The sequence below is a fragment of the Ovis canadensis genome, chromosome 26, assembly GCF_042477335.2.
Source record: "Ovis canadensis isolate MfBH-ARS-UI-01 breed Bighorn chromosome 26, ARS-UI_OviCan_v2, whole genome shotgun sequence".
Lineage (NCBI taxonomy): Eukaryota > Metazoa > Chordata > Mammalia > Artiodactyla > Bovidae > Ovis > Ovis canadensis.
In genome coordinates, this window is record NC_091270.1 from 35,578,593 (window position 1) to 35,603,754 (window position 25,162).

Here is a 25,162-nt window from a genome sequence, read left to right on the forward strand (position 1 = left end):
GTACATCTTTTACTTGGTAATCAACTCAAGAGTCCCCTCAGTGAAGGATTACTTAACAGTAGGTGTCTTAATCATGAGTACTGCAGTAGACACTTGTTGGAAGTACAGAGCTTTTGAGGTGTTTCGAGGAGTTTTTGGTTTTTGAGGTGGTGTCATCCACAGCAGAGAAACACAAAGTGAGAAGCTCATGATAAAATTTAATAAAAATGGTCAAGGAGAAGAGAAAATACTATTAAACATGAACTGTAGATTCATGCTTTTAATTACAAAAATGGAGAATCATTAAGACTAATCTTTCAATTTGTTTTAAGGTCACCCAGAGTCAAAAATAAAATAATGGTAAAAGCTAAGCATATAGTAAACTTGTGATCTTTAGAAAAAGAGGATAAGAAAGATGCCAACTAGGTTTCCTTTGAAAGTTCAATTTAAAAAATTCTAAGGGAAGTTCCTTTAAAAGCACCACACTCTTTAGTTCCTATATCCTGATATATTACAGCTGGCTATTATAACTAAGTCTGTGTAATTCATGTTTCCATAAATGTTACATACCAATTAAATTTTTGTAAAACTGTTTAACATTTTCTTGCTGGGTTGTATTTTAAGCTGATAGAATTCTTTGTAAGTTAGTCTTCAACAGCTCTAAAAACTTAGCTTTAAGATTCCTCTTCCACCTAATCTCTTTATTAAAAAATAAGACTGTAACTCTCTACTTTACCTAACCCAATAGTTCTAAAACTTGGGTACATGGGTTACCTTGATAATCCCATCACTATGACATAGATCTTCACTGTTCTACAGGGTAGCCACTGACCACACAGGGCTACTTAAATTTAGAAATAATTAAGAGTAAGTAAAATTTAAAATTCAATTCCTTAGATACAGTAGCCCCATTTCAGGTTTTTCATAGCCACAACTGACTCAAGGCTATGGACTCTAGGGATATGGACATTCCGGCCACTGTAGATAATTCTATTGGATAGCACTGAATACATTATCTTCCCTGAAAAAAGTACAAATCTGCATACAACTTAAGTAGGATTAGGACTTGCCTAAACCTATAGCTTCCAGATTTAAGCCTCCCTTTAACTAAAATGAATTTCCTTCTTCTATCCATTTATCTTTCTTAGATTACATTTGATCCAATTTTATTTTCCCATGAGAGGTATCAAGGAAATACTTTTTACATTCACCAATTTACCCCATTCTTCTGAGCTTTGAACTTTCTTGATCCTATCATTCCACTCTAAGATTTGAATGGCAATCTTTAACACAATTTCCAGAAAAAAATTTCTAAGAACTTTAAAGATATTATAGCCCAGACTTCACAAAGATATGTAAACCCTAGTTATGAAAAGCCTACAATTAAAGATCAGGTGTCTCCTCCATCCAGAGTCCATGAGATCTAGGTAAAAGCAATTTGAATTTCTAATTCTACTTGGTGGTGGTGGTAGTGGTGAAGTCGCTCAGTTATATCCGACTCTTTGCGACCCCATGGACTGTAGCCTACCAGGCTCCTCCGTCCATGGGATTCTCCAGGCAAGAATACTGGAGTGGGTTGCCATTTCCTTCTCCAGGGGATCTTCCTGACCCAGGGATCGAACTCAGGTCTTCCACATTGGAGGCAGACGCTTTAACCTCTGAGCCACCAGGATAAACATATATGAATTATAACTACTCTTTTAAAGTAGTTATCTTCATATTAAATAAATTATTTTCAAACCAATATTGGTTAAGTGATAGAAAAGAAAAAGGTAAGTTTATACAATTGCTTTATATCTTTATTTTGTATATTCTTATATTTGAATATAAAAATATATATTTCTAAGAAACATTCCTTGATAAGATTAAAGAGATTATATTGATTAGTTTCTACTATAACTATTTATAAAAAGTACACTGTAAAAGAAAATTGCAGTAACAGCTATATAATTTGACTGCAAGGACATACACAAATTAATGAGTTAACATATATATAGATGTGGGTAATACAGTAAATTGAAACAATTGGATTTTGCAGTGAGTTTTGTCTTAAGAAAAATGCTCAAATTGTACAGCGAAAAGATATACCCAATAAGCTTTTCATACTGATTAAATTTAAGAAAATCTGTAATCCCCTGGAAGTAAACAGAAAGAAGAAAAAATATATTTGGAAATCAGTATTTCTGAAAAATACTTTCTATAGGTAAATATAATGTATACTTCTTAATATGGTTAAAAAGGGTTTTTTTACACTGTGCTGTTTCAAATCCTGAAAGATGATGCTGTGAAAGTATTGCACTCAATATGCCAGCAAGTTTGGAAAACTCAGCAGTGGCCACAGGACTGGAAAAGGTCAGTTTTCATTCCAATCCCAAAGAAAGGCAATGCCAAAGAATGTCAAACTACCGCACAATTGCACTCATCTCACATGCTAGTAAAGTAATGCTCAGAATTCTCCAAGCCAGGCTTCAGCAATACGTGAACCATGAACTCCCTGATGTTCAAGCTGGTTTTAGAAAAGGCAGAGGAACCAGAGATCAAATTGCCAACATCTGCTGGATCATGGAAAAAGCAAGAGAGTTCCAGAAAAACATTTATTTCTGCTTTCTTGACTATGCCAAAGCCTTTGATTGTGTGGATCACAATAAACTGTGGAAAATTCTGAAAGAGATGGGAATACCAGACCACCTGACCTGCCTCTTGAGAAATCTGTATGCAGGTCAGGAAGCAACGGTTAGAACTGGACATGGAACAACAGACTGGTTCCAAATAGGAAAAGGAGTACATCAAGGCTATATATTGTCACCCTGCCTATTTAACTTCTATGCAGAGTACATCATGAGAAACGCTGGACTGGAAGAAACACAAGCTGGAATCAAGATTGCTGGGAGAAATATCAATAACCTCAGATATGCAGATGACACCACCCTTATGACAGTAAGTGAAGAGGAACTCAAAAGCCTCTTGATGAAAGTGAAAGTGGAGAGTGAAAAAGTTGGCCTAAAGCTCAACATTCAGAAAACTAAGATCATGGCACCTGGTCCCATCACTTCATAGCAAATAGATGGGGAAACAGTGGAAACAGTGTCACACTTTATTTTTTTGGGCTCCAAAATCACTGCAGATGGTGACAGCAGCCATGAAATTAAAAGACGCTTACTCCTTGGAAGGAAAGTTATGACCAACCTAGATAGCATATTCAAAAGCAGAGACATTACTTTGCCGACTAAGGTTCGTCTAGTCAAGGCTATGGTTTTTCCTGTGGTTATGTATGGATGTGAGAGTTGGACTATGGAGAGGGCTGAGCACTGAAGAATTGATGCTTTTGAACTGTGATGTTGGAGAAGACTCTTGAGAGTCCCTTGGACTGCAAGGAGATCCAACCAGTCCATTCTGAAGGAGATCAACCCTGGTATTTCTTTGGAAGGAATGATGCTAAAGCTGAAACTCCAGTACTTTGGCCACTTCATGAGAAGAGCTGACTCATTGGAAAACTCTCTGATGCTGGGAGGGATTGGGGGCAGGAGGAGAAGGGGACGACAGAGGATGAGATGGCTGGATGGCATCACGGACTCGATGGACGTGAGTCTGAGTGAACTCTGGGAGATGGTGATGAACAGGGAGGCCTGGCGTGCTGCGATTCATGGGGTCGCAAAGAGTCGGACACGACTGAGCGACTGAACTGAACTGAACTGAAAGTTCACTTTGTTAGAAGAAATGAATAATGTATCATAAATAAAGTAACATAAAAACCACCTTTAACCTGACTATCAAGAAACATTCATTATTAATATTTTGGTATTTTTCTTTTTAGTTTTTTTCTCTCTGTACACAGACACGTATATAACTGTAAAGTTATTTAAGCATGAGGAAAATATACATGTATAATAGTATAAGCAATACAGTGTCAGTACTAAAATACATAAATACTAAAGTTAACTTACCTTTTTCTTTAAGATTTCGAAATAGCTTTGATGATCCTTTCCAAACTGGTGGTGTTTCTGATAGCATTTGATTTAATTCCTGTAAAAAGTATCATTATACTGATTAACGGGTAAGCCACTTATTTATAAAATAGACCAAAAATATTTAAATGCCAATGCAAAAAAATTCTCTGCTTAGAAGACCTCCAATAATGGCTGTATTTATACTAGTATCTCTGTGGTCCATTCAACAGTAAAACCCAATATTTGACCAAAAGTGTAAAAGTAAAATTGAGTGATAAAGATGCTACATTAAATTCAGTTAGAGCTACCAAAAATTTCAGATAATGTATTAATTGGGGATATATAGGGCTTCCTCAGAGAAGGCAATGGCGACCCACTCTGGTACTCTTGCCTGGAAAATCTGATGGACGGAGGAGCCTGGTAGGCTGCAGTCCATGGAGTCACTAAGACACAACTGAGCGACTTCACTTTCATGCACTGGAGAAGGAAATGGCAACCCACTCCAGTGTTCTTGCCTGGAGAATCCCAGGGACGGCAGAGCCCGGTGGGCTGCCATCTATGGGGTCACACAGAGTCGGACACAACTGAAGTGACTTAGCAGCAGCAGCACCTCTTTAGGCTAAGTGGAATGACTAGATTTTTCTTTAGGGGAGGACCTTAACTACCTCCTAAAAAGTCACTGGTAAGATAAGGCACAGACTGAATTTACACCAAAACCATTTAATTTTTTTTTTAACTTTGTGTTGTGGACATTATGAGAGAGTAATATAATTACTTCCTACCTTTAGCAGCTATTAACATTTTACCAGTTTTGTTTCACTTATTTCCCTTTTCCCACTTTTCTTCTGTGGGGGACTTCAGGGCTTCCTAGGTGGCGCCTGTGATAATGAATCTACCTGCCGATGCAGGAGATATAAAAGACGCAGGTTTGATTGCTGGGTAGGGAAGTTGCCCTGGAATAGGGAATGGCAACGCACTCCAGTATTCTTGCCTAGAAACTCCCATGGACAGAGGAGCCTGGCTGGCTACAGTCCATGGGGTTCCAAAGAGTTGGACACTACCGAGCACCAGCACCACCACATATATATATCATATATGTGTATATATGATAATCTAATTAAGATAAAACACTGAATTTAAGTTCTGGGGCCAGTTAGTGAAGGATGGTTCCATGGAAGCCATAAGAAATGGTGTACGCCTAATGCAGGTCAGATATGATCAGCAGGTTGCACATACTATCTGTTTTCTGTAGCCCATTTGGATTTAGGCAGTTCTGGGGTGGATGAAGCAACTGGGCAACAGATTATACTGGGAAAGAATGAAGAGTATTTTATAGTGACTTAAAGAATGACGACATCAGGTGAAGTGGGAAAACAGGCTATTGAGTTATTACGGTCACTGTTGCAATTTTTTTCCTAATTTTAACCTAAATATTCAGTAAAGAATACACACTCCAATTGCTGATTAGTCAGCTTTTTTTTTTTTTAAACCAAGCAGAAGTGCGACTATTTTGGAAAATTTAAACATTTGATTCATTACTCAGATACTAAAACAATTTTGTATTTATTGTGCATACTTGTGTTACGAGCAACTAAGTGAAAATTATAAATAGGTTAATTGTGAAAAATTATTAAAGGATTTGGTGAGATAACTTGAAATAATTTAAAATTAAAAAAAAATTAATCTGCTAAGTAACACACTGAAACACAAACACACACTAGGAAGTGCTTCTTTTCCAGATCTGATTTTTGCTACTCAAAAGTGTGGCTCCCTAAAAGGCCCTGGCATCATTACCTTGGCAGACAGCTTGTTAGAAATGCACAATCTCAGATCTCATCCCAGACCTACTGAACCAGAATCTACTTTTAACAAGATCTACGAATGACTTTAATGTACACAAGTTTGAGAAGCACTTTAGACCAATCCTTTCTGATGTGTGTGCTAAGTTACTTCAGTCGTGTCCAGTTCTTTGCGACCCTGTGGACCATAGTCCATGTATATCAAAATGCTGTCCATGGGATTCTCAGGCAAGAATACTGGAGTGGGTTGCTGTGCCCTCCTCCAAGGGATCTTCCCCCCTTTCCCGATGTCGTTGTACCTTAAAAAGCCCTGTGACATTTATAAACCATCTTTTTCATTACTGAGCTGAGTTAGCAGACAAATAGGGAATCGCTGGGATGCCAAAGGCAGGAGAGGTATTTTTAGGGGATTTATAGAGGCCCTGAAGTCCATCTGTGAGTCCTTGGTCTCACTTCCTTTATACTGTTATTTCCGCACGGCAGGTAACAGATGCCACCAATGCTGAGTACTGTCTCACTAGGATAGCAATGGCGCAGAGGTCAGAATTCACAACGACTAATGATGCTTAATGCTTAAACAGTAAATTCATGAAGATTTTTGTTAAAACAGGAAAAAAGTATTTTGAGTATACTTTATACACTTTCATTTATACTGTCTCTATTATATTGATATTACCTCTCTTTCTCCCTTTGAACTCTTTCCATGTATTAAAATCCATTTCTTCTGCTCAGCAAAAATTTAAGACCAAAAAATCAGAGCTACCTTTTATTTGAGTTTCTTCTATGTGCTTAGCAACGGGCTAATACACACTTCTTTTAATTCTAAAAATTAATTCTCATTATGCATATATTACTACATCTTAAAGAAGATAAGTAACTTACCCAGGATCACACAATTAATCAGTGACTGGCCAGATCCTTACTCACTCTATGAAGTTTATTTTTGTAATAATTTAGTTCTGTCTGGTCTAGATCATCCAACTGACACATTGACCTTCTTTCATATCAATTTTAGAGAGTCTTAAATTTTATTAAAATTTGTATTTCCACGCAGGCTCGGACTCTCTCTCCCCACTGCCAGTGCCTATCTTAGTCTCTTAAAGGCAGTAGTATTGAAGACAGAAAATTTGATTGGCTTTTGTCCCTGGTTTCTGGGAGCAACACTCCATATCCTTAGACCACACCAAAGTGTATGCCGAGGAGAAGAATCAGGATGGGGGCTGACCTTCAAAAACAACCCCGTGACTCAAGGGTTGGGGGTGTGAGCTAGCCTGACCTTTGGGGAGGGGAGAGGAGAGGAGAAGGAATGGAGATTGAATTCATTTGTGTGGTCAATGATTTGATCAATTGCAGCTATGCAATGAAACCCCCAATAAAAACTCTGGACACCAAGCTCAGCAGAGCTTTCAGGTTTGTAAACACTTGGGTGGGCCAGGATGGGGCCATACCCTGATCCTCAGGGAGAAGGCACAGAAGCTGTGTTCGGAACCCTCCTACACCTTGCTGTGTGTGTCTCTCCCTTTGGCTGGCCTTGATTTGTTCCCTTTCTTTGGGAATGGAATGAAAACCATCTTGAGAGTCCCTTGGACTGCAAGGAGATCCAACCAGTCTATTCTAAAGGAGATCAGCCCTGGGATTTCTTTGGAAGGAATGATGCTAAAGCTGAAACTCCAGTACTTTGTCCACCTCATGCGAAGAGTTAACTCTTTGGGAGGGATTGGGGGCAGGAGGAAAAGGGGACGACAGAGGATGAGATGGCTCGATGGCATCACTGACTCGATGGATGTGAGTCTGAGTGAACTCTGGGAGTTGGTGATGGACAGGGAGGCCTGGCATGCTGCAATTCATGGGGTCGCAAAGAGTCGGACACAACTGAGTGACTGAACTGAACCAAACTGAACTGATTTGTTCCCTTATAATGATAATTATAAATTGGAAATCGAAGTGTAGAATGTTTCTGAGTTCTATGAGTCTGTCTAACAAATTATTAAACTTGAGGGAAGTTGTGGGAACTATCTGAATTTGTAGGCACTTGGTCAGAAGTGTGCATGGTCTGGAATCCTTTGAAATGCAGCTGGCATCTGAAATGAGGGCAATCTTTTGGAGGATTGGGTCCATAAATCTGTGGGGTCTGATGCTAACTCTGGATGGTCAGTATCAGAATTAAATTGCAGTACTGCAAGTAGGGACTAAATAAATATTTGCTGGATTGAATTCATTTACCTAGAATTATAGATGCCTTTTAAAGGATTTATACAATTTTCTTGAGTACAATTTTTTTCCTTGTTTTTTAAAAATATAAATTTATTTATTTTAATTGGAGGTTAATTATTTTCCAATATTGTATTGGTTTTGCCATACATCAACATGAATCCGCCACAGGTATACATGTGTTCCCCATCCTGAACCCCCCTCCCTTCTCCCTCCCCGTACCATCCCTCTGGGTCATCTCGGTGCACCAGCCCCAAGCATCCAGTATCACACATCGAATCTGGACTGGCTATTCATTTCATATATGATATATACATGTTTCAATGCCATTCTCCCAAATCATCCCACCCTCGCCCTCTCCCACAGAGTCCAAAAGACTGTTCTATATATCTGTGTCTCTTTTGCTGTCTCGCATACAGAGTTATCATTACCATCTTTCTAAATTCAATATATATGTGTTAGTATACTGTATTGGCGTTTTTCTTTCTGGCTTGCTTCACTCTGTATAATAGGCTCCAGTTTCATCCACCTCATTAGAACTGATTCAAATGTATTCTTTTTAATGGCCGAGTAATACTCCATTGTGTATATGTACTATAGCTTTCTTATACATTTTTAAGTAAATACTTAATATATATGTTATAGGAAAATTAGGAAGTGTAGAAAATAAAAACAGATTGTGATCCAGGGATTAACCAAAATTAAAATTTTAATTTCATTCTTTATCTATTTATTTTTTGTCATTCTTGTTGCAAATATTGAGTAATTTTCTATGTAAAGTTTTATAACTTACTCTTTGCACTTAATATATCATGATCATATTTTCCTGCCAAACATTCTTCATTTTCATTTTAATGGCTACACAGCAGTTCTGAGTAACTTTTTATATTCTTAAATCCTGTGAACCCAGAAGAGATATTGCTTATGTGGATTATATTTAATTATATTTAAGGTGTGTGGAAATAGAAATGATACTTTTCTTATTGGTCACACCCCATCGCTTGTGGAATCTTAGTTTCCTGACCAGGGATTGAACCTGCGACCTCAGCAGTGAAAGCGCTGAGTCCTAACCACTGTGGTGGTGGTAGTTTAGTCACTAAGTCATGTCCCACTCTTTGTGACCCCATTGATTTAGCCTGCTAGGCTCATCTGTCCATTGGATTTCCCAGGCAAGAATATTAGAGTGGGTTGCCATATCCTCCTCCAGGGAATCTTCCTGACCCAGGGATCAAATCCGGGTCTCCTGCATTGCAGGTGGATTCTTTACCAAGTGAGCCACCAAGGAAGTGCCCTAACCATTGTGCCACCAGGGAAACGATATATTCCCAAGAAACAATATATTTTTAAACTGCAAAAATACATAAGCACATATTCTATTATCTCTCAGAGTGATGATTTCATCACTCATCATGAAGCCTCTGGAAAACTCCACTGTACCCTTGTGAGAGAATGCGAGTAACAGAACAAGTAACTTCTCTGTTTATTATGAAGATAGTCTTGACTTTATGGATGCCCCCAAAAGGTCTTTGCATGTTAAGAAAAACCAGTTTATATTATTTTATAATGTGCTGTTTTATTCAACCCTATGTTTTTAGGCCTATTCATGTTGATAAACATAGCTCTTATGTATTACTCATTTTAGCTCTTCTTCATTTGTCCTTCATATGCCTACTTCACATTCTTTTATTAATCTTCTACTAATTGACATTTATATTGTTTCTGATTTTTTCAGGACTCCTGGTATAAGCATGCAAATGTTTCTCTTATAAACATACCTAGAAGTAGAATTTTTGATATGCATAAGATATTACCACATTTCTCTCAAAAGAGAAAATACCAACATACATTCTCACCTGGTTCCTCCTTTCTATCCTTGATAATTACTGGTATTGTTAAGATTTCTAGAAGCTGACTACTGGATGGGTGTAAAACAGTATCATATAGTTGGTTTAATTTGTGTATCCCTGATTACTACTGAGGTCTGCATATCCCTGATTACATACATTTATTGGCCTCTCTGGCTATGGCCATCCATTATTTTCTTATTGATTATGTTTTATATATTGATTTACAGGAATTCTATATAATTATAAGATACTTAGCCTTTTCTGTTCATAGGTTGCAAGCATATTCTCCCACATGTCATACCTCTTTTAACATTGTTGATACTGTCTTTTGTGTGCCAAAATTTTTAATATTTAATTTAGCAAAATTTGCCAATAATCTCCTTTGAGTTTAGCTTTATGTATATTTATATATGTATATATCACAACGTATGCATCATAAATATATATGTGTGTGTATATATATATACACACACATTTAATTGTGTGCATGCATATGTATAGCAAGAGCTTTAACTTACCTGCTTGGAAAGTGACTTCCATGTTTTAGCAACTATAAAAAACAAACATAAAAAAGTGGATAATAAATACTTCATGTAATGTATATAAAAATCCAGTAACCATCTACATCATAACTCATGACACTGACTTTTATATCTAAAAGGCAAAGTATTTTTTAACTTCAAGATGTGGAACTATGTATGTTATATATTTTATATTTGTCTCATGTACTATAAACTATTCACAGTAATATCAGTGGAGTAGAAAACATATTTTCCATAATCATAATCTCACTTTGGGGATTTCTAGATTTACAAAGTAAATTAACTTACTCCAAGTTAAATATCCTATGGGCTTAAAGCCCAAATAATGATATTCATTAAATGTTGTTAGAATATAAAGTAATAGAGAAATTATAATTTTAAGGTGTTACCCGTGATCTCTGCTATGTTAGTATCTCTGATTACAATTCGAAGGTTGGGTTTCTGTACAGTGAATGGGAAGGACAGGGCAAAGATAAAAAGAGATGAAGGAGAGAACGGGTGATGTTCTAAAAAGACTCAGCCTGTTTTCCACTCTTCTTCTCTAAGAATGTTACAGTTGAATAAAATACCAGAGGTCACTTTCTCTTTCCGATTTCTCCTCACATCCCTGAAGACCTCAAACACTATAAGTCTTATAATATTAAAATAAGTGCAGTCAACACTGTTGTTTCTTTGCTCGGATTTGAACACTGTGAATATATAATGCCTGTGCAAGAATTATCTCCAGGTTTGGATGTGATTAAGTCCTATAAAACAGCTGTATTAGCAACTAGTAAATATTAACTATTTCAGCTACAGCACAATAATGACAAGCAATATTTTTTCTCCATGGTCATGTGGGTTTTTCTATATAATTAACCATAGTTAATATAAATAATATATCAAATTCAAGATTATAAGATAGGCATTTTTTGCTATGTACTTTTCTCTCTTTTAAGCAATGTAATAAGTCATTTTAAGATCACAAGGGAAGAACTATATTGTAAAATTTAGCAAACTGATTTCTATGAAGATAGTCTTCTTCTCTATGCAGTAACAACATCCTTTCTTTACCTAAGATAGTTAATATGGAACCCTGTAATCAAGTGATTAAAATCACAGGTCTATAAAGTAGACTTCAGCATTTAACCTTAATTATAATAATTTATACATTCACTTCATAGACATCTTCCTTTACACAGTGAACATAATAATGCAAATAATTTTATTATTCTGTTGCTTTTGAAATATAGCAGTAAGAAAGGAAGAAAAATAAACGGTACAAAAGTACATGCATATGCTCTTATGCAATGTTCAGAAGGTATTTATCAGAAGAGGAAGTTAGACACTCTTGAGTTTTGTAGGGTTTATGAGATTTCCAGGGTCAGTTATTCACAAAAGACATATTCATTCTGCCGGATATGTCACCATGTTCAGTATTACTGGCTTTTTAAAAAATAAAACTAAAGAGCCATTAAGATTGTTCTTCAAAGGGTTTTCTGATTTTCTAAATTCTTTATTTCAAATGATGTTACTGCATATATAAGGTAAAGAGAAACTTCCTTCTTTTGGACATATTTTATTTCTTAGGCTATAGGTTGATGTTCATTTTATTTTTAATAATTTTATTTAAGTCTGAATTTTTTAAACAATAAATTCTTTAAAATTAACAAATACTCGAAGCTACATGAAAATAATTACTTACTTTGGTTCTAGATGGAAATTTTACCTTTTAGGTTCTATATAAGTAGGTAAAATAAATTTTCTTGATTTCAAACATAAAGTTATAATCAGTGATCTGATGTATATCTCAATTAACATTTCTCTGAATTATAATTATTAAGCAAATGTTTACATGGCATAGCATTTTCCTGTTGATGTTGCCATAAAATTAAGGATTTTAAAAAATAATGATTCTGAATTCAAGTGATAATGATGATGGTAACAATGACACCTCTCAAAGCTTATTAAGTTCCTACTCTATATTGGTATTACACTAAACATAACTGATATCATTCAATCCTCAAAAAACCTCCTAAGACTTTTTAACTTTCACTTTTATAAATGAATAAACAGAAGACTACATAACTTACTCAGGTTCTCAAAGCTCATAAAAAATGCCAAGGTCTAAACACAAGTCTATCTAATTTTAATATGCTACTTTGATATGTATATGATTTAATATCCCATCTCGGAAGCATATTTTCTTTTTTGAGGTAAATATTTCTTTTTAAAGCCCTATACTTTTAAAAAAAGTTTTTACAAATACCTTGATTTTTAGTTATCATTCTTAATTACAGCTTAGAAGTACTGATTAGAAATTAACTGATGTTGACAGAGAAGGAAAAATATTATATGATATATGACATTTCTTATATGTGGAATCGAAAAAGAAATGATACAAATGAACTACTTACAAAACAAAAAGAGACTCACAGACTTAGGGAATGAACTTATGGTTGCCTATACACACTGTCATTCTGTTTAAAATGGATAATCAACAAGGTCCTATGTATAGCACATGGAACTCTGTTCAATGTTATACGTCAGCCTGGATGGGAGGGGAGTTTGGGGGAGAATGGATACATGTATTTGTATGGCCGAGACCCCTTACTATCCACCCCATCACAACATTGTGAAATGGTTATACCCACTACAAAATAAAAAATAAATTAATTAAATTTAAAAAATAAACTAATGTTAATCTGAGTTTCTTGCTTAAAGAAAACACCTGACAATATTTGTTGAACACCTGACAATATTTGTTGTCAATAATAACATCTGAGATTTCAAGTGAAAATTAAAATTTTGGAAAGCTTGTATACACCATGCATTTGACAGCTTTCCAACAAGCAAAGACTTTTCTGATAAGATTCTGATGGTATTAGTGAATGTGATTTTAAAAAAATATTGTACAATGAAATATGGCAACATTTGACAGATCGGTGTAATTTAATGAACCAATATTTTCTAGTGGATAGTACAAAATTATATCAATATAAAGAAAAAAGAGCCATTCAAATATGCAATGTAGGCCAAAGGATTTTAACAAAATCCTTGACAAAAATGTTAGAGTCCACATTGCAACTAAACTTTAAGAAACTCTCAGCAGCCAACTATTGATATGATACCAAAGAAGAATATCTATGATTATTTCAAAAAGGTTTTTGTAATACCCTTCCCTTTTCCTCCTTCTATATATCTGTTAGGCAGACTTTGTTCATTTGTCAACACTTTCTGAAAACAAACACTGCAACAAATTGAACACAAAGGCAGATATAAGAATCCAGATGTCTTCTATTAAGTCAGCCATTAAAGTGAGTTTGTAAGAATGTACATAATGCCAAAAAGTTTGAGAACCACTGCCCTAACACACAGAAAAGTGAGAAACAATCAATCTACATTTACACTGCAGGAACCATGAGATATTCAGAAGAGATACAGGAAGAATTTTTGTCCAAGTCTAACTGCAAAGCCAGTTCTCTGAGTTTTTCTGTCCAGGCTGGATATAAGAACTGATTTGGCAGAATAAGAACCTTTATCAAGAATATTAAAAATAAGGTGGGTGTTTAGTCTGATGTACTGAGAAAGAGGGCACAAATGAAATTTCTGAAAAGAGAAAAGATACCAGTAGGGGTTTATAAGAAGTATTAGTCTGGTAACATTGTATCCTTTGATACACTGTATCAAAACATCAAAGCATAGTGTCTTTTGAAGTACCACATTACTTGGTTAGTTGTTCTGAAAAACTTACACTGCTCCACAATTTTAAAAAATAGAGATAAGAAAAAATGTTATAACATTGTTGAGATAAACTTGATAAATATACTTACTTTTGGGCTCATCTGTTGTAACAGCCAAAATAAAATCATAGGGAGTCATGAACAACTGCCCTTCACATTCTATAGAAGCAAACAAACGAAATCGCCTTTCCCGAGATGTAGCATAGAGGTCCAGGTCTTCAACTTCTGCTCTGCCAACAGCAACCTGAAGTTAAGAAAGCAAAAAAGTCTGGACTGTGTGAAGTGACACCTCCTTCAAGAAGATACATGTCTTCAATTATGTTGATAGGGAGTTAGCAGAGCAAAAGAAAAAAGGTGAAAATACATAATCATAAACAAATATTCACATGAATAAAATGAATTAATGTTCAGAAGATCCTACTATGAATATCATTCAGATTCTGAAGACTTTACACTGGCTCTTTGAAGGAGTTGTGCTTTCTTTCTTTAGTTTCAGTCTCGGAGAACATTCAATTTCCGAGCTAGTAGTTTCTTCAGAAGGAACACCAACACTTGTTGAATGCCTACTATGTACTCTCTATATAGGCCTACTTATTTAATCAGAACTCTTTTCACTGTAGTCTATTAATTTTCTAAAAGAAAAGGAAACCCTGATAGGCTGTTCATGGCAACCACTAAGGAAACCATTTAGTGGCAGAGTTTAGATTTATGCTGAAGTTGCTAACTCTAGATCACTACGATAGAGTTACCACCAATGGTCACTCTGAATTCCACCCAAGGTTAAGATAAGCAGAATGATGAGTGTATGTGTATGGGGGGAAGGGAATCTCTTTTGTTTTCCTTAATTATAAAATCTTTCCTTGTAGATAAATAATTTCTATTATTTATTTTCTTTGAACTGTAACAAAACTGTTAATTTTTTTCCTGATTCCATAAGCAATGCATAGCTACTGTATATAATTCAGAAGACAGAATTTAAAACTTATAATTGTTTATGGTTTTTTTTTGCCAAAAAATCAGGGTTATACTATACTGTCCGGTTATCTGATTCTTTTTACTAATTAATATATCATTTTTCCATGTCACTAGTCTAGTTTTAGTAACTATGCAATATTTCATAGTAAATATTTGTTGCCTAACTAAATTAATGAATTCTACATGGTTGAATATGCATAGTACTTCACTACTATAACACAATGTTATTAACATAATGGCCAGCCTTGGAAATATTTAGATGTATCTATAAGTAGTTCCTTGGGATTAATTCCTGGGAGTAAACTTGATTGGTCAAACAGTCATTTCATATACATTATTGAGATGCTTCTGGGAAGTTTATGGCAATTCACATGGCTATCAACAGTATAAAATTATACCTCTGCACATTTCACACAAAACATTTTATATCAGAAAAAAATTCTTATTTAGGATGACAAACTTAATCTCCTTATTGCCTCTTCTAAGTCATTATCCAAACTGTGTACAAACTTAAAATTATTTAAACATCCATTATTTTGAGAAGTTGTATCAAAACAGAACTTTCAGTAAGGAAAGTATATTTTATATTCTAAGTTATACCTTATTAAATGAAAAGCCAGGCAAATTATTAATCTTTTTTCTACTACTCTGAAGACTAAGACTTTTTAAAACATAATGGAAATAGTCAAATAAAAAAATTTTTAAATGCCTTTTTTAAATGGCCTGTATAATGGTAGAATCTAGTCTCAGCCCTTAAAGAATATATGATTTATGCTGCTGCTGCTAAGCCACTTCAGTCGTGTCCAACTCTGTGCAACCCCACAGACGGTAGGTAGCCCACCAGGCCCCCCTGTCCCTAGGATTCTCCAGGCATGAACACTGGAGTGGGTTGCCATTTCCTTCTCCAATGCATGAAAGTGAAAAGTGAAAGTGAAGTTGCTCAGTCGTGTCCGACTCTTGGCGACCCTATAGACTGCAGCCCACCAGGCTCCTCCGTCCATGGGATTTTCTAGGATCTATATAGGTGGACAAAATGCTAGTTGGAGGGACAAAAGGTACAAACATGGAAAAGAAAGTCAGAGTAAATAGAAGAAAAGCACAATAGATTGAGGTTAGTAAGAAGGCTTTAAGAAGATTTCCCTGGTGGCTCAGTCGGTGGAGTCTGCCTGCAATGTGAGAGACCAGGATTTGATCCCTGGATTGGGAAGATCACTTGGAGACATGGCAACCCACTCCAGTATTCTTGCCTGGAGAATCCCTTGGACAGAGAAGCCCTGACAGGCTACAGCCCCTGGGGTTCCAAAGAGTCGGACATGACTGAGCAACTAAGCACAGGAAGAAGAACATATGAATTTTAGTGTCAGGAAGAGATATGAGCATTCTAGGTTTACACAGCGTATTTGAAGGTGGAAATCATCTTCCTGCAACAAAAGTTTTGCATTCATGGAAAAGTGTATAAACTGTTAACAGTCTTTCTGAATGAAAGACTAAAGGACCAGGATTTAATCTGACAGAAAACAAAAATGGCCTTAGGAGATTCTTAAGTGAAGTAATGACAGAAAGAAAATTGTGCTTTACAAAGACAGAAATATAGATCAATGGAACAAAATAGAAAGCCCGGAGATAAAACCTATGGACACCTTATCTTCGACAAAGGAGGCAAGAATATACAATGGAGTAAAGACAATCTCGTTAACAAGTGGTGCTGGGAAAACTGGTCAACCACTTGTAAAAGAATGAAACTAGATCACTTTCTAACACCATACACAAAAAGACTCAAAATGGATTAACGATCTAAACATAAGACCAGAAACTATAAAAATCCTAGAGGAAAACATAGGCAAAACACTCTCCGACATAAATCACAGCAGATCCTCTATGATTCACCTCCCAGAATACTGGAAATAAAAGCAAAAATAAACAAATGGGATCTAATTAAAATTAAAAGCTTCTGCATAACAAAGGAAACTATAAGCAAGGGGAAAAGACAGCCTTCTGAATGGGAGAAAATAATAGCAAATGAAGCAACTGACAAACAACTTATCTCAAAAATACACAAGCAACTTATGCAGCTCAATTCCAGAAAAATAAACGACCCAATCGAAAAACGGGCCAAAGAAGTAAATAGACATTTCTCCAAAGAAGACATACGGATGGCTAACACATAAAAAGATGCTCAACATCACTCATTATCAGAGAAATGCAAATCAAAACCACAATGAGGTACCATTTCACACCAGTCAGAATGGCAGCGATCCAAAAGTCTATAAGCAATAAATGCTGGAGAGGGTGTGGAGAAAAGGGAACCCTCCTACACTGTTGGTGGGAATGCAAACTAGTACAGCCACTATGGAGAACAGTGTGGAGATTCCTTAAAAAATTGCAAATAGAACTGCCTTATGACCCAGCAATCCCACCACTGGGCATACACACCAAGGAAACCAGAATTGAAAGAGATACGTGTACCCCAATGTTCATCGCAACACTGTTTATAATAGCCAGGACATGGAAACAACCTAGATGTCCATCAGCAGATGAATGGATAAGAAAGCTGTGGTACATATACACAATGGAGTATTACTCAGCCATTAAAAAGATATATTTGAATCAGTTCTAATGAGGTGGATGAAACTGGAGCCGATTATACAGAGTGAAGTAAGCCAGAAAGAAAAACACCAATACAGTATACTAACACATATATATGGAATTTAGAAAGATGGTAACGATACCCCTGTATGCGAGACAGCAAAAGAGACACAGATGTATAGAACGGACTTTTGGACTCTGTGGGAGAGGGAAAGGGTGGGATGATTTGGGAGAATAGCATTGAAACATGTATACTATCATGTAAGAAACAAATCACCAGTCTAGGTTCGATACAGGATACAGGATGCTTGGGGCTGGTGCACAGGGATGATCCAGAGGGATGATATGGAGTGGGAGGTGGGAGGGGGGTTCAGGATTGGGAACTCATGTATACCCGTGGCTGATTCATGTCAATGTATGGCAAAACCAATACAGTACTATAAAGCAAAATAAAGTAAAAATAAAAATTAAAAAAAAAAAAGAAAATGGTGCTTTAGAAAGACAAAGCAACCTGGTAACAGAAATAAGCTAGCTCAGCAGTATATTAATAGCAAAGTCAGATAATCCTTGTATTGGGAAGTTATTTGGGCTCTACCATGGGTAAGGAGGGCTTCCCTCATAGCTCAGTCGGTAAAGAGTCTGACAGCAATGCAGGAGACCTGGGTTCAATCCCTGGGTTGGGAAGATCCCCTGGAGAAGGAAATGGCAACCCACTCTGGTATTCTTGCCTGGAGATCCCACGGACAGAGAAGCCTGGCAAGCTACAGTCTATGGGGTCGCAAGAGTAGGACACGACTGAGCGACTAAGCGCACATAGGTAAGGAGTCACTCAATCACTCAGTGTCAATAATGAGCAATAATTGCCCTGAATACTCCTCAGGGATCCATCTACCATCTTAAGTCCCCTTCTACATATATATCTCAGGGGCTTTTTCTTCCTCTCTGGGCAGGGGAGCCAATCTTGTCTGTGACCATAGTTTACTCTCCTGTTTTCTTCTTGCTAAGCCATTTCCTTGGGTCGAGGTGGCCTCCATCAACCATGACTCATCTCCAGTGAATTTCCTGGAGGACCACTCGATGTGGGGCATTCATAATCTGAAGTCATGCTTCAATCTAACACCCAGAACCACAATTTTTGCCTATTTCCTGTGACTTAATATGCACTTTATGTGTGACTCTGCCCTTACCTGGTGCTGCCACTACTGCCCATGAGGTGCCTGTTGCTTTCTCATCAAAACTATCCCTCCTTAGGCCTAGTCCCAGCACACCAAGCCTGCCTGCCTGCTGTAGCTGGTAATCTGATCTACCTATGAACTAATGCTGACAAATCCTCCTTTTCCTTAACTTTTACCAACAATCAATTAACAAAGCCTGTTGTTCTCCCTCTAATTTCTCACATCCACCCACTGCTACTACCTTTGTTTAAGCAATCACTACTTCCCTAAAATTTTAGTCATGGCCTGTGGCTTTCACCTCTATTCTATCCTATGTTGAGAGGAAGAAAGAAAAAAACAACAACACGTGGAACTGTGGAATAATTTGTATTCTTTGAACACAAGAAACAGTTCCAGAAGAAATCTGACTTAAAGGTTTTCATTAAAACATCACTGTATGTATGAGTTCTACCTCTTGTTGCCTTAGCAGAAGTACCCGTCATTTTTGATAATGGCACTAGGTGCCTACTGCTCTATTTATCACCTTAAAAGAAGGTGTGGGGAGGAGTTTGGTAACAGTCTGTGCCCCAGACAAATACATATATTTATAAATATATATTTCTATCCCTAAAAGGGATATATATATATACACACACAGACATATATTTGGTATACATATATAGATCCTAAAGGGGAAGAATATGATTTACATATAAAAAAGATAACCAGAGCCTGAGTGCTTAAAAGGGCCTTCAGCTACTGCAGTTCTGTAGGTTCCTCCATTGCATCTGCTCAATTTAGTGTGATAAATCACATGTTGCAATAATACACATTGTTGTTGTTCAGTCACTAAGTTGTGTCCAACTCTTTGCCACCCCATGGACTGCAGCACGACAGGGTTCCCTGTCCTTCACCATCTCTTGAAGCTTGCTCCAAACTCATGTCCATTGAGTCGGTGATGCCATCCAACCATCTCATCCTCTGTCACCCCCTTCTTCTCCTGCCCTCAATCTTTCCCAGCATCAGGATCTTTTCCAATGAGTCAGTTCTTGGCATCAGGTGGCCAAAGTATTGGAGTTTCAGCTTCAGTCCTTCCAATGAATATTCAGGGTTGATTTCCTTTAGGATTGACTGGTTGGATCTCCTTGCAGTCCAAGGGACTCTCAAGAGTCTTCTCCAGCACCACAAATTGAATGCAACAATTATTTGTCATTCAGCCTTCCTTATGGTCCAACTCTCTCATCCATATATGACTACTGGAAAAACCATAGCTTTGACTAGACGGACCTTTGTTGGCAAACTGATGTCTCTGCTTTTAATTACTCTGTCTAGGTTTGTCATAGCTTTTCTTCCAAAGAGCAAATGTCTTTTAATTTCATGCCTGCAGTCAACATCTGCAGTGATTTTGGAGCCCAAGAATATAAAATCTGTCACTGTTTTCACTTTTTCCCCATCTTTTTGCCATGAAGTTGGCAGTGCTCAAATGAAGCACAGATTGGTAGTAAGCAAAAAACAATTTTCTCATGCGATCACAGCCAACCAGCCTGATCCTAGAGCATTCTAGTTATCATTAGCTGGTAGGACTGGGCTCATCTGGCTGGAGGATCTGATGGGATAGAGAGCAAAACAGAAAATCAATACTTGGGTCGGTTTTTATACTTTTTGTTTACTTCCACTGACTGATTTGTCTCTTCATACTCAAATACCATAATGCTTTAATTGCTATAGCTTTTGATCATGTTTTTGACTTTAGGTAAAGCGAGACTCCATATGACTGTCAATCTTTTAAAAATATTTTTGCTGACTGATATGCAATTTTTTCTTCTACGTGAGATTTGAAATTAATCTATCAGGTTCTGTTTTTAAAATTCCATTGATACTTTGGGAGTACACTGAGTTTTGGTGCAATTTAGGATGACTTGACTATAACAAAAAAGCAGCAGACTCACAGATAGAGATACAACTAGTGGTTACCAGTGGGGAGAGGGAAGGGAGGCACAGAATAGGGGTGGAGGAGTGTGAGATACAAACTCTTGGATGTAAGATAGGTTATAAGGATGCACAATGCAACACAACACAGGGAATACAGCCAATATTTTGCTATAATAGTAAATGGAGTGTAACCTTTAAAAACTGTATAAAAAACAAAATTTTTTTCAAAATTGCCTTTTCATTTTACAGCTGCTGAGAAATTGCATTTTATATGTTTTAGGAAATTATTTCATGGGATTTGTATAACGTTCTTTTCAAGTTTGCTGAAAATGTTTAGGGAATCTTCTTTCTAGCTCTTAAAAAAAATGCTATTTACTAAGAAGTTGTAAAACATTCTACATTCGAGTTCTATAATCTCAGTCTTGTTACTTACAAAAATAGGACATATACATGTATATATATATATATGGAAATAAAATTTTCAAACATACCTGTAAAATAACAGTTATAATTTAGTAATAAAAATAAGTAATGATCATTTTCAGGTAACTGTGGATCCTCTAAATTATGCCAACTTAAGTAAGACAAGTGGTTTAAGAAAACAATAGAAATGATAAAAGTTACATTTTTAATTACCTCATCTTCCCAAAAGAAATTAAAAAATACTGTGTCAATGTAATTATTTTCTCTGGAATTTCCAAGCTCAGACCTTTGCAACTAGTACTTGGATGTTACTTCTTAAGGTACTGAAATGAGGGCCTTCAGGCCACATCATTATCCTTCCTGTGAATAACAGAAAGCAAAGGTTCACTGCCAAGGCACAGGCTCATGTTACTTCAGGTCAGCAATTCGAAAATTTACTCTGTAGTAAGGTCTGGTTTTCCCAAGGAGGCAAGATTAAACGCCAGATAAAGGATTCACTACTTAACAATTAGAGAAACTGATGCTTACAAGCTGATAATAACCTAAAAAGGTAACTTGAAACAATTATATCAATTATCTAAACACCATAAAATGCATTACCTTTTAGCAGCTGAGAATCGGAGACCTGAGAACAAAGGATGGAAGAAGGAAAAATAAAAACCATTTGTACTGAGTAAAATTATGTCAATTACTCATGCTTAGTAGTTTGTTTTTTAAATGTTTTATAAAATCAAATCAGTACTATTTTTTTTAAAGTAAAGAACGATTAAAACATGCATTTGACTTCATGTAGGATGGTGATCATTTGCTATGAGGCCCTACCTCATAGGCAACTGTACCAACATTTTTATAAAACATTAAAAAGCAAATATCATTTGAATTTAGATCTTTATTTTCTATTTTCTAGGCAAGAATCTTATGAGATGTGCATGAGATTCTATTCACATCTATTTTTATTCTAGCTAAAAAGACATTCATGGAAGTATTACATTTGGCTTTCTCAAATGGCTTCAGGCTGATTTAAAAGCTTCTAAGAAGATAAAAGGGGTAACATTTTCTTTGCTTGTTGGGTGGTCGAAAGGTTAAACATCAAGTTCTCAGTGTGGGAAAATCCCAAAGTCCTCTAAGAGAAATCTTTTGATGCTTGGTAAATGTGTCCACTTGGAAATATACACAACTGAAGATCAGTCAAGAAGCACTTCCCTGGCTGACATCACATTGGGAAAAAAAAGTAACTGACCACTTAAAGTCTCCACTTGCACTGTTACATTAGCTTACATTACAGGATTCTTTTATAAGTTTACAAAGCACCTTCACATATATCATCTCATTATTTGATAGGACGGTAGGTGAACATATCTCTGAGGTGTTAGTAATCACGGTTGATACATACATCTAGCCTCTTCCTGTTATTCCAGGGCCTTGCTCCAGCAGTGACCTCCCCTGCCTTTCCTACCTCACTGTTTTTGCCTCTTCCATGCCCACTGAGTGCTTCCCTTCAGTGCACACACATTTCTCCCATCTTGGAAGCTTTCCGGCCCACCTCTCCATCCGCTTGTCACAGCGGGTTTCCTCTCAGCAAGTCCTCCCCTTCACCACTCCACTAATACTGCTTGTAAGGTCACTGATGACCTCCATGTTGCTAAATCCAGAGGTCAATTCTCAGTCAATTCATCTTACAGCATCTGACCCAGTTGATAACTCTCTTTTCCTTGCAACAATTTTTCCTGTCCAAGTCCACCCATTCCTCATTTCCCTTCTATTACCCAGGCAGTTCCTTTGTGGTACTTTTGTTGATACTGCCCTAGGCCAGTCCTTGGACTTCCTCTCTTTTTTTGAATCTATACTTACTTCGTTAATCATCTCATCTAGCCTTTACAGATTATAAATATACTGACAAATCCAAAATTTCCATCTCCAGCCTTCTGTGATAATAAAAATTCCATGAAGCCAGGAATTTTTGTCTGACTGGTACACTTTTGCTTCCCCAGTGCCTAGAAGAGTTTCTGGCTTGGAGCAAGCTCTCAAATATTTGCTGAATAAAAGAATGACTGAATATGTTTTTAAAACTTACTGTAATTGTTAAATAAGGATTCCCTTAAAAATTAAAACATACTATTAAAAAACAAAGTTGATAACTCTTTTCCTTCCTCAGCGATCAATGCAAGGAAAGAGGAAAACAACAGAATGGGAAAGACTAGAGATCTCATCAAGAAAATTAGAGATGCCAAGGGAACATTTCATGCAAAGATGGGCTCGATAAAGGACAGAAATGGTATGGACCTAACAGAAGCAGAAGATATTAAGAAGAGGTGGCAAGAATACACAGAAAAACTGTACAAAAAAGATCTTCACGACCCAGATAATCACGATGGTGTGATCACTCATCTAGAGCCAGACATCCTGGAATGTGAAGTCAAGTGGGCCTTAGAAAGCATCACTATAAACAAAGCTAGTGGAGGTGAAGGAATTCCAGTTGAGCTATTTCAAATCCTGAAAGATGATGCTGTGAAAGTGCTGCACTCAATATGTCAGCAAATTTGGAAAACTCAGCAGTGGCCACAGGACTGGAAAAGGTCAGTTTTCACTCCAATCCCAAAGAAAGGCAATGCCAAAGAATGCTCAAACTACTGCACAATTGTACTCATCTCACATTCTAGTAAAGTAATGCTCAGAATTCTCCAAGCCAGGCTTCAGCAATACGTGAACTGTGAACTTCCAGATGTTTAAGCTGGTTTTAGAAAAGGCAGAGGAACCAGAGATCAAATTGCCAACATCCGCTGGATCATGGAAAAAGCAAGAGAGTTCCAGAAAAACATCTATTTCTGCTTTATTGACTATGCCAAAGCCTTTGACTGTGTGGACCACAATAAACTGTGGAAAATTCTGAGAGAGATGGGAATACCAGACCACCTGACCTGCCTCTTGACAAACCTATCTGCAGGTCAGGAAGCAATAGTTAGAACTGGACATGGAACAACAGACTGGTTCCAAATAGGAAAAGGAGTACGTCAAGGCTGCATATTGTCACCCTGCTTATTTCACTTTTATGCAGAGTACATCATGAGAAATGCTGGGCTGGATGAAGCACAAGCTGGAATCAAGACTGCTGGGAGAAATATCAATAACCTCAGATATGCAGATGACACCACCCTTATGGCAGAAAGTAAAGAGGAACTAAAAAGCCTCTTGATGAAAGTGAAAGAGGAGAGTGAAAAAGTTGGCTTAAAGCTCAACATTCAGAAAACTAAGATCATGGCACCTGGTCCCATCACTTCATAGCAAATAGATGGGGAAACAGTGGAAACAGTGTCAGACTTTATTTTTGGGGGCTCCAAAATCACTGCAGATGGTGATTGCAGCCACAAAATTAAAAGACTCTTTACTCCTTGGAAGGAAAGTTATGGCCAGCCTAGACAGCATATTGAAAAGCAGAGACATTACTTTGCCAACAAATGTATGTCTAGTCAAGGCTATGGTTTTTCCAGTGGTCACGTATGGATATGAGAGCTGGACTGTGAAGAAAACTGAAGAATTGATGCTTTTGAACTGTGGTGTTGGAGAAGACTCTTGAGAGTCCCTTGGACTGCAAGGAGATCCAACCAGACCATCCTAAAGGAGATCAGTCCTGGTTGTTCATTGGAAGGACTGATGCTGAAGCTGAAACTCCAATACTCTGGCCACCTCATGCAAAGAGCTGACTCACTGGAAAAGACCCTCATGCTGGGAGGGATTGGGGGCAGGGGGAGAAGGGGACGATAGAGGATGAGATGGCTAGATGGCATCACTGACTCAATGGACTTGCTGCTGCTGCTGCTAAGTCGCTTCAGTCATGTCCAACTCTGTGCAACCCCATAGACGGCAGCCCACCAGGCTCCCCCATCCCTCGGACATGAGTTTGGGTAAACTCCGGGAGTTGGTGATGGACAGGTGTGCTGCAACTCATGGGGTCACAAAGAGTCAGACACAACTGAGCGACTGAACTGAGCAGGAGTGGGGAAGGTGATACAGGAAAACATGTTCAACGACGTGTCTTTTTTTGGAA

The 25,162-nt window shown here is 37.1% G+C and overlaps 1 protein-coding gene across 2 annotated transcripts in view; it reads right to left on the reverse strand.

Moving 5' to 3' along the window:
• Nucleotides 1-25,162, reverse strand: part of MICU3 (mitochondrial calcium uptake family member 3) — an 85,455-nt gene that overhangs the window by 39,076 nt on the left and 21,217 nt on the right. For both annotated transcript variants that reach the window (XM_069573330.1, XM_069573329.1), the window contains exons 2-4: nt 14,138-14,291; nt 10,302-10,333; nt 3,924-4,002 (exon numbers count right to left, since the gene is read on the reverse strand). In XM_069573330.1, the coding sequence (XP_069429431.1) occupies nt 3,924-4,002; nt 10,302-10,333; nt 14,138-14,291 (265 nt within the window). The remainder of the gene's footprint in view (nt 1-3,923; nt 4,003-10,301; nt 10,334-14,137; nt 14,292-25,162) is intronic.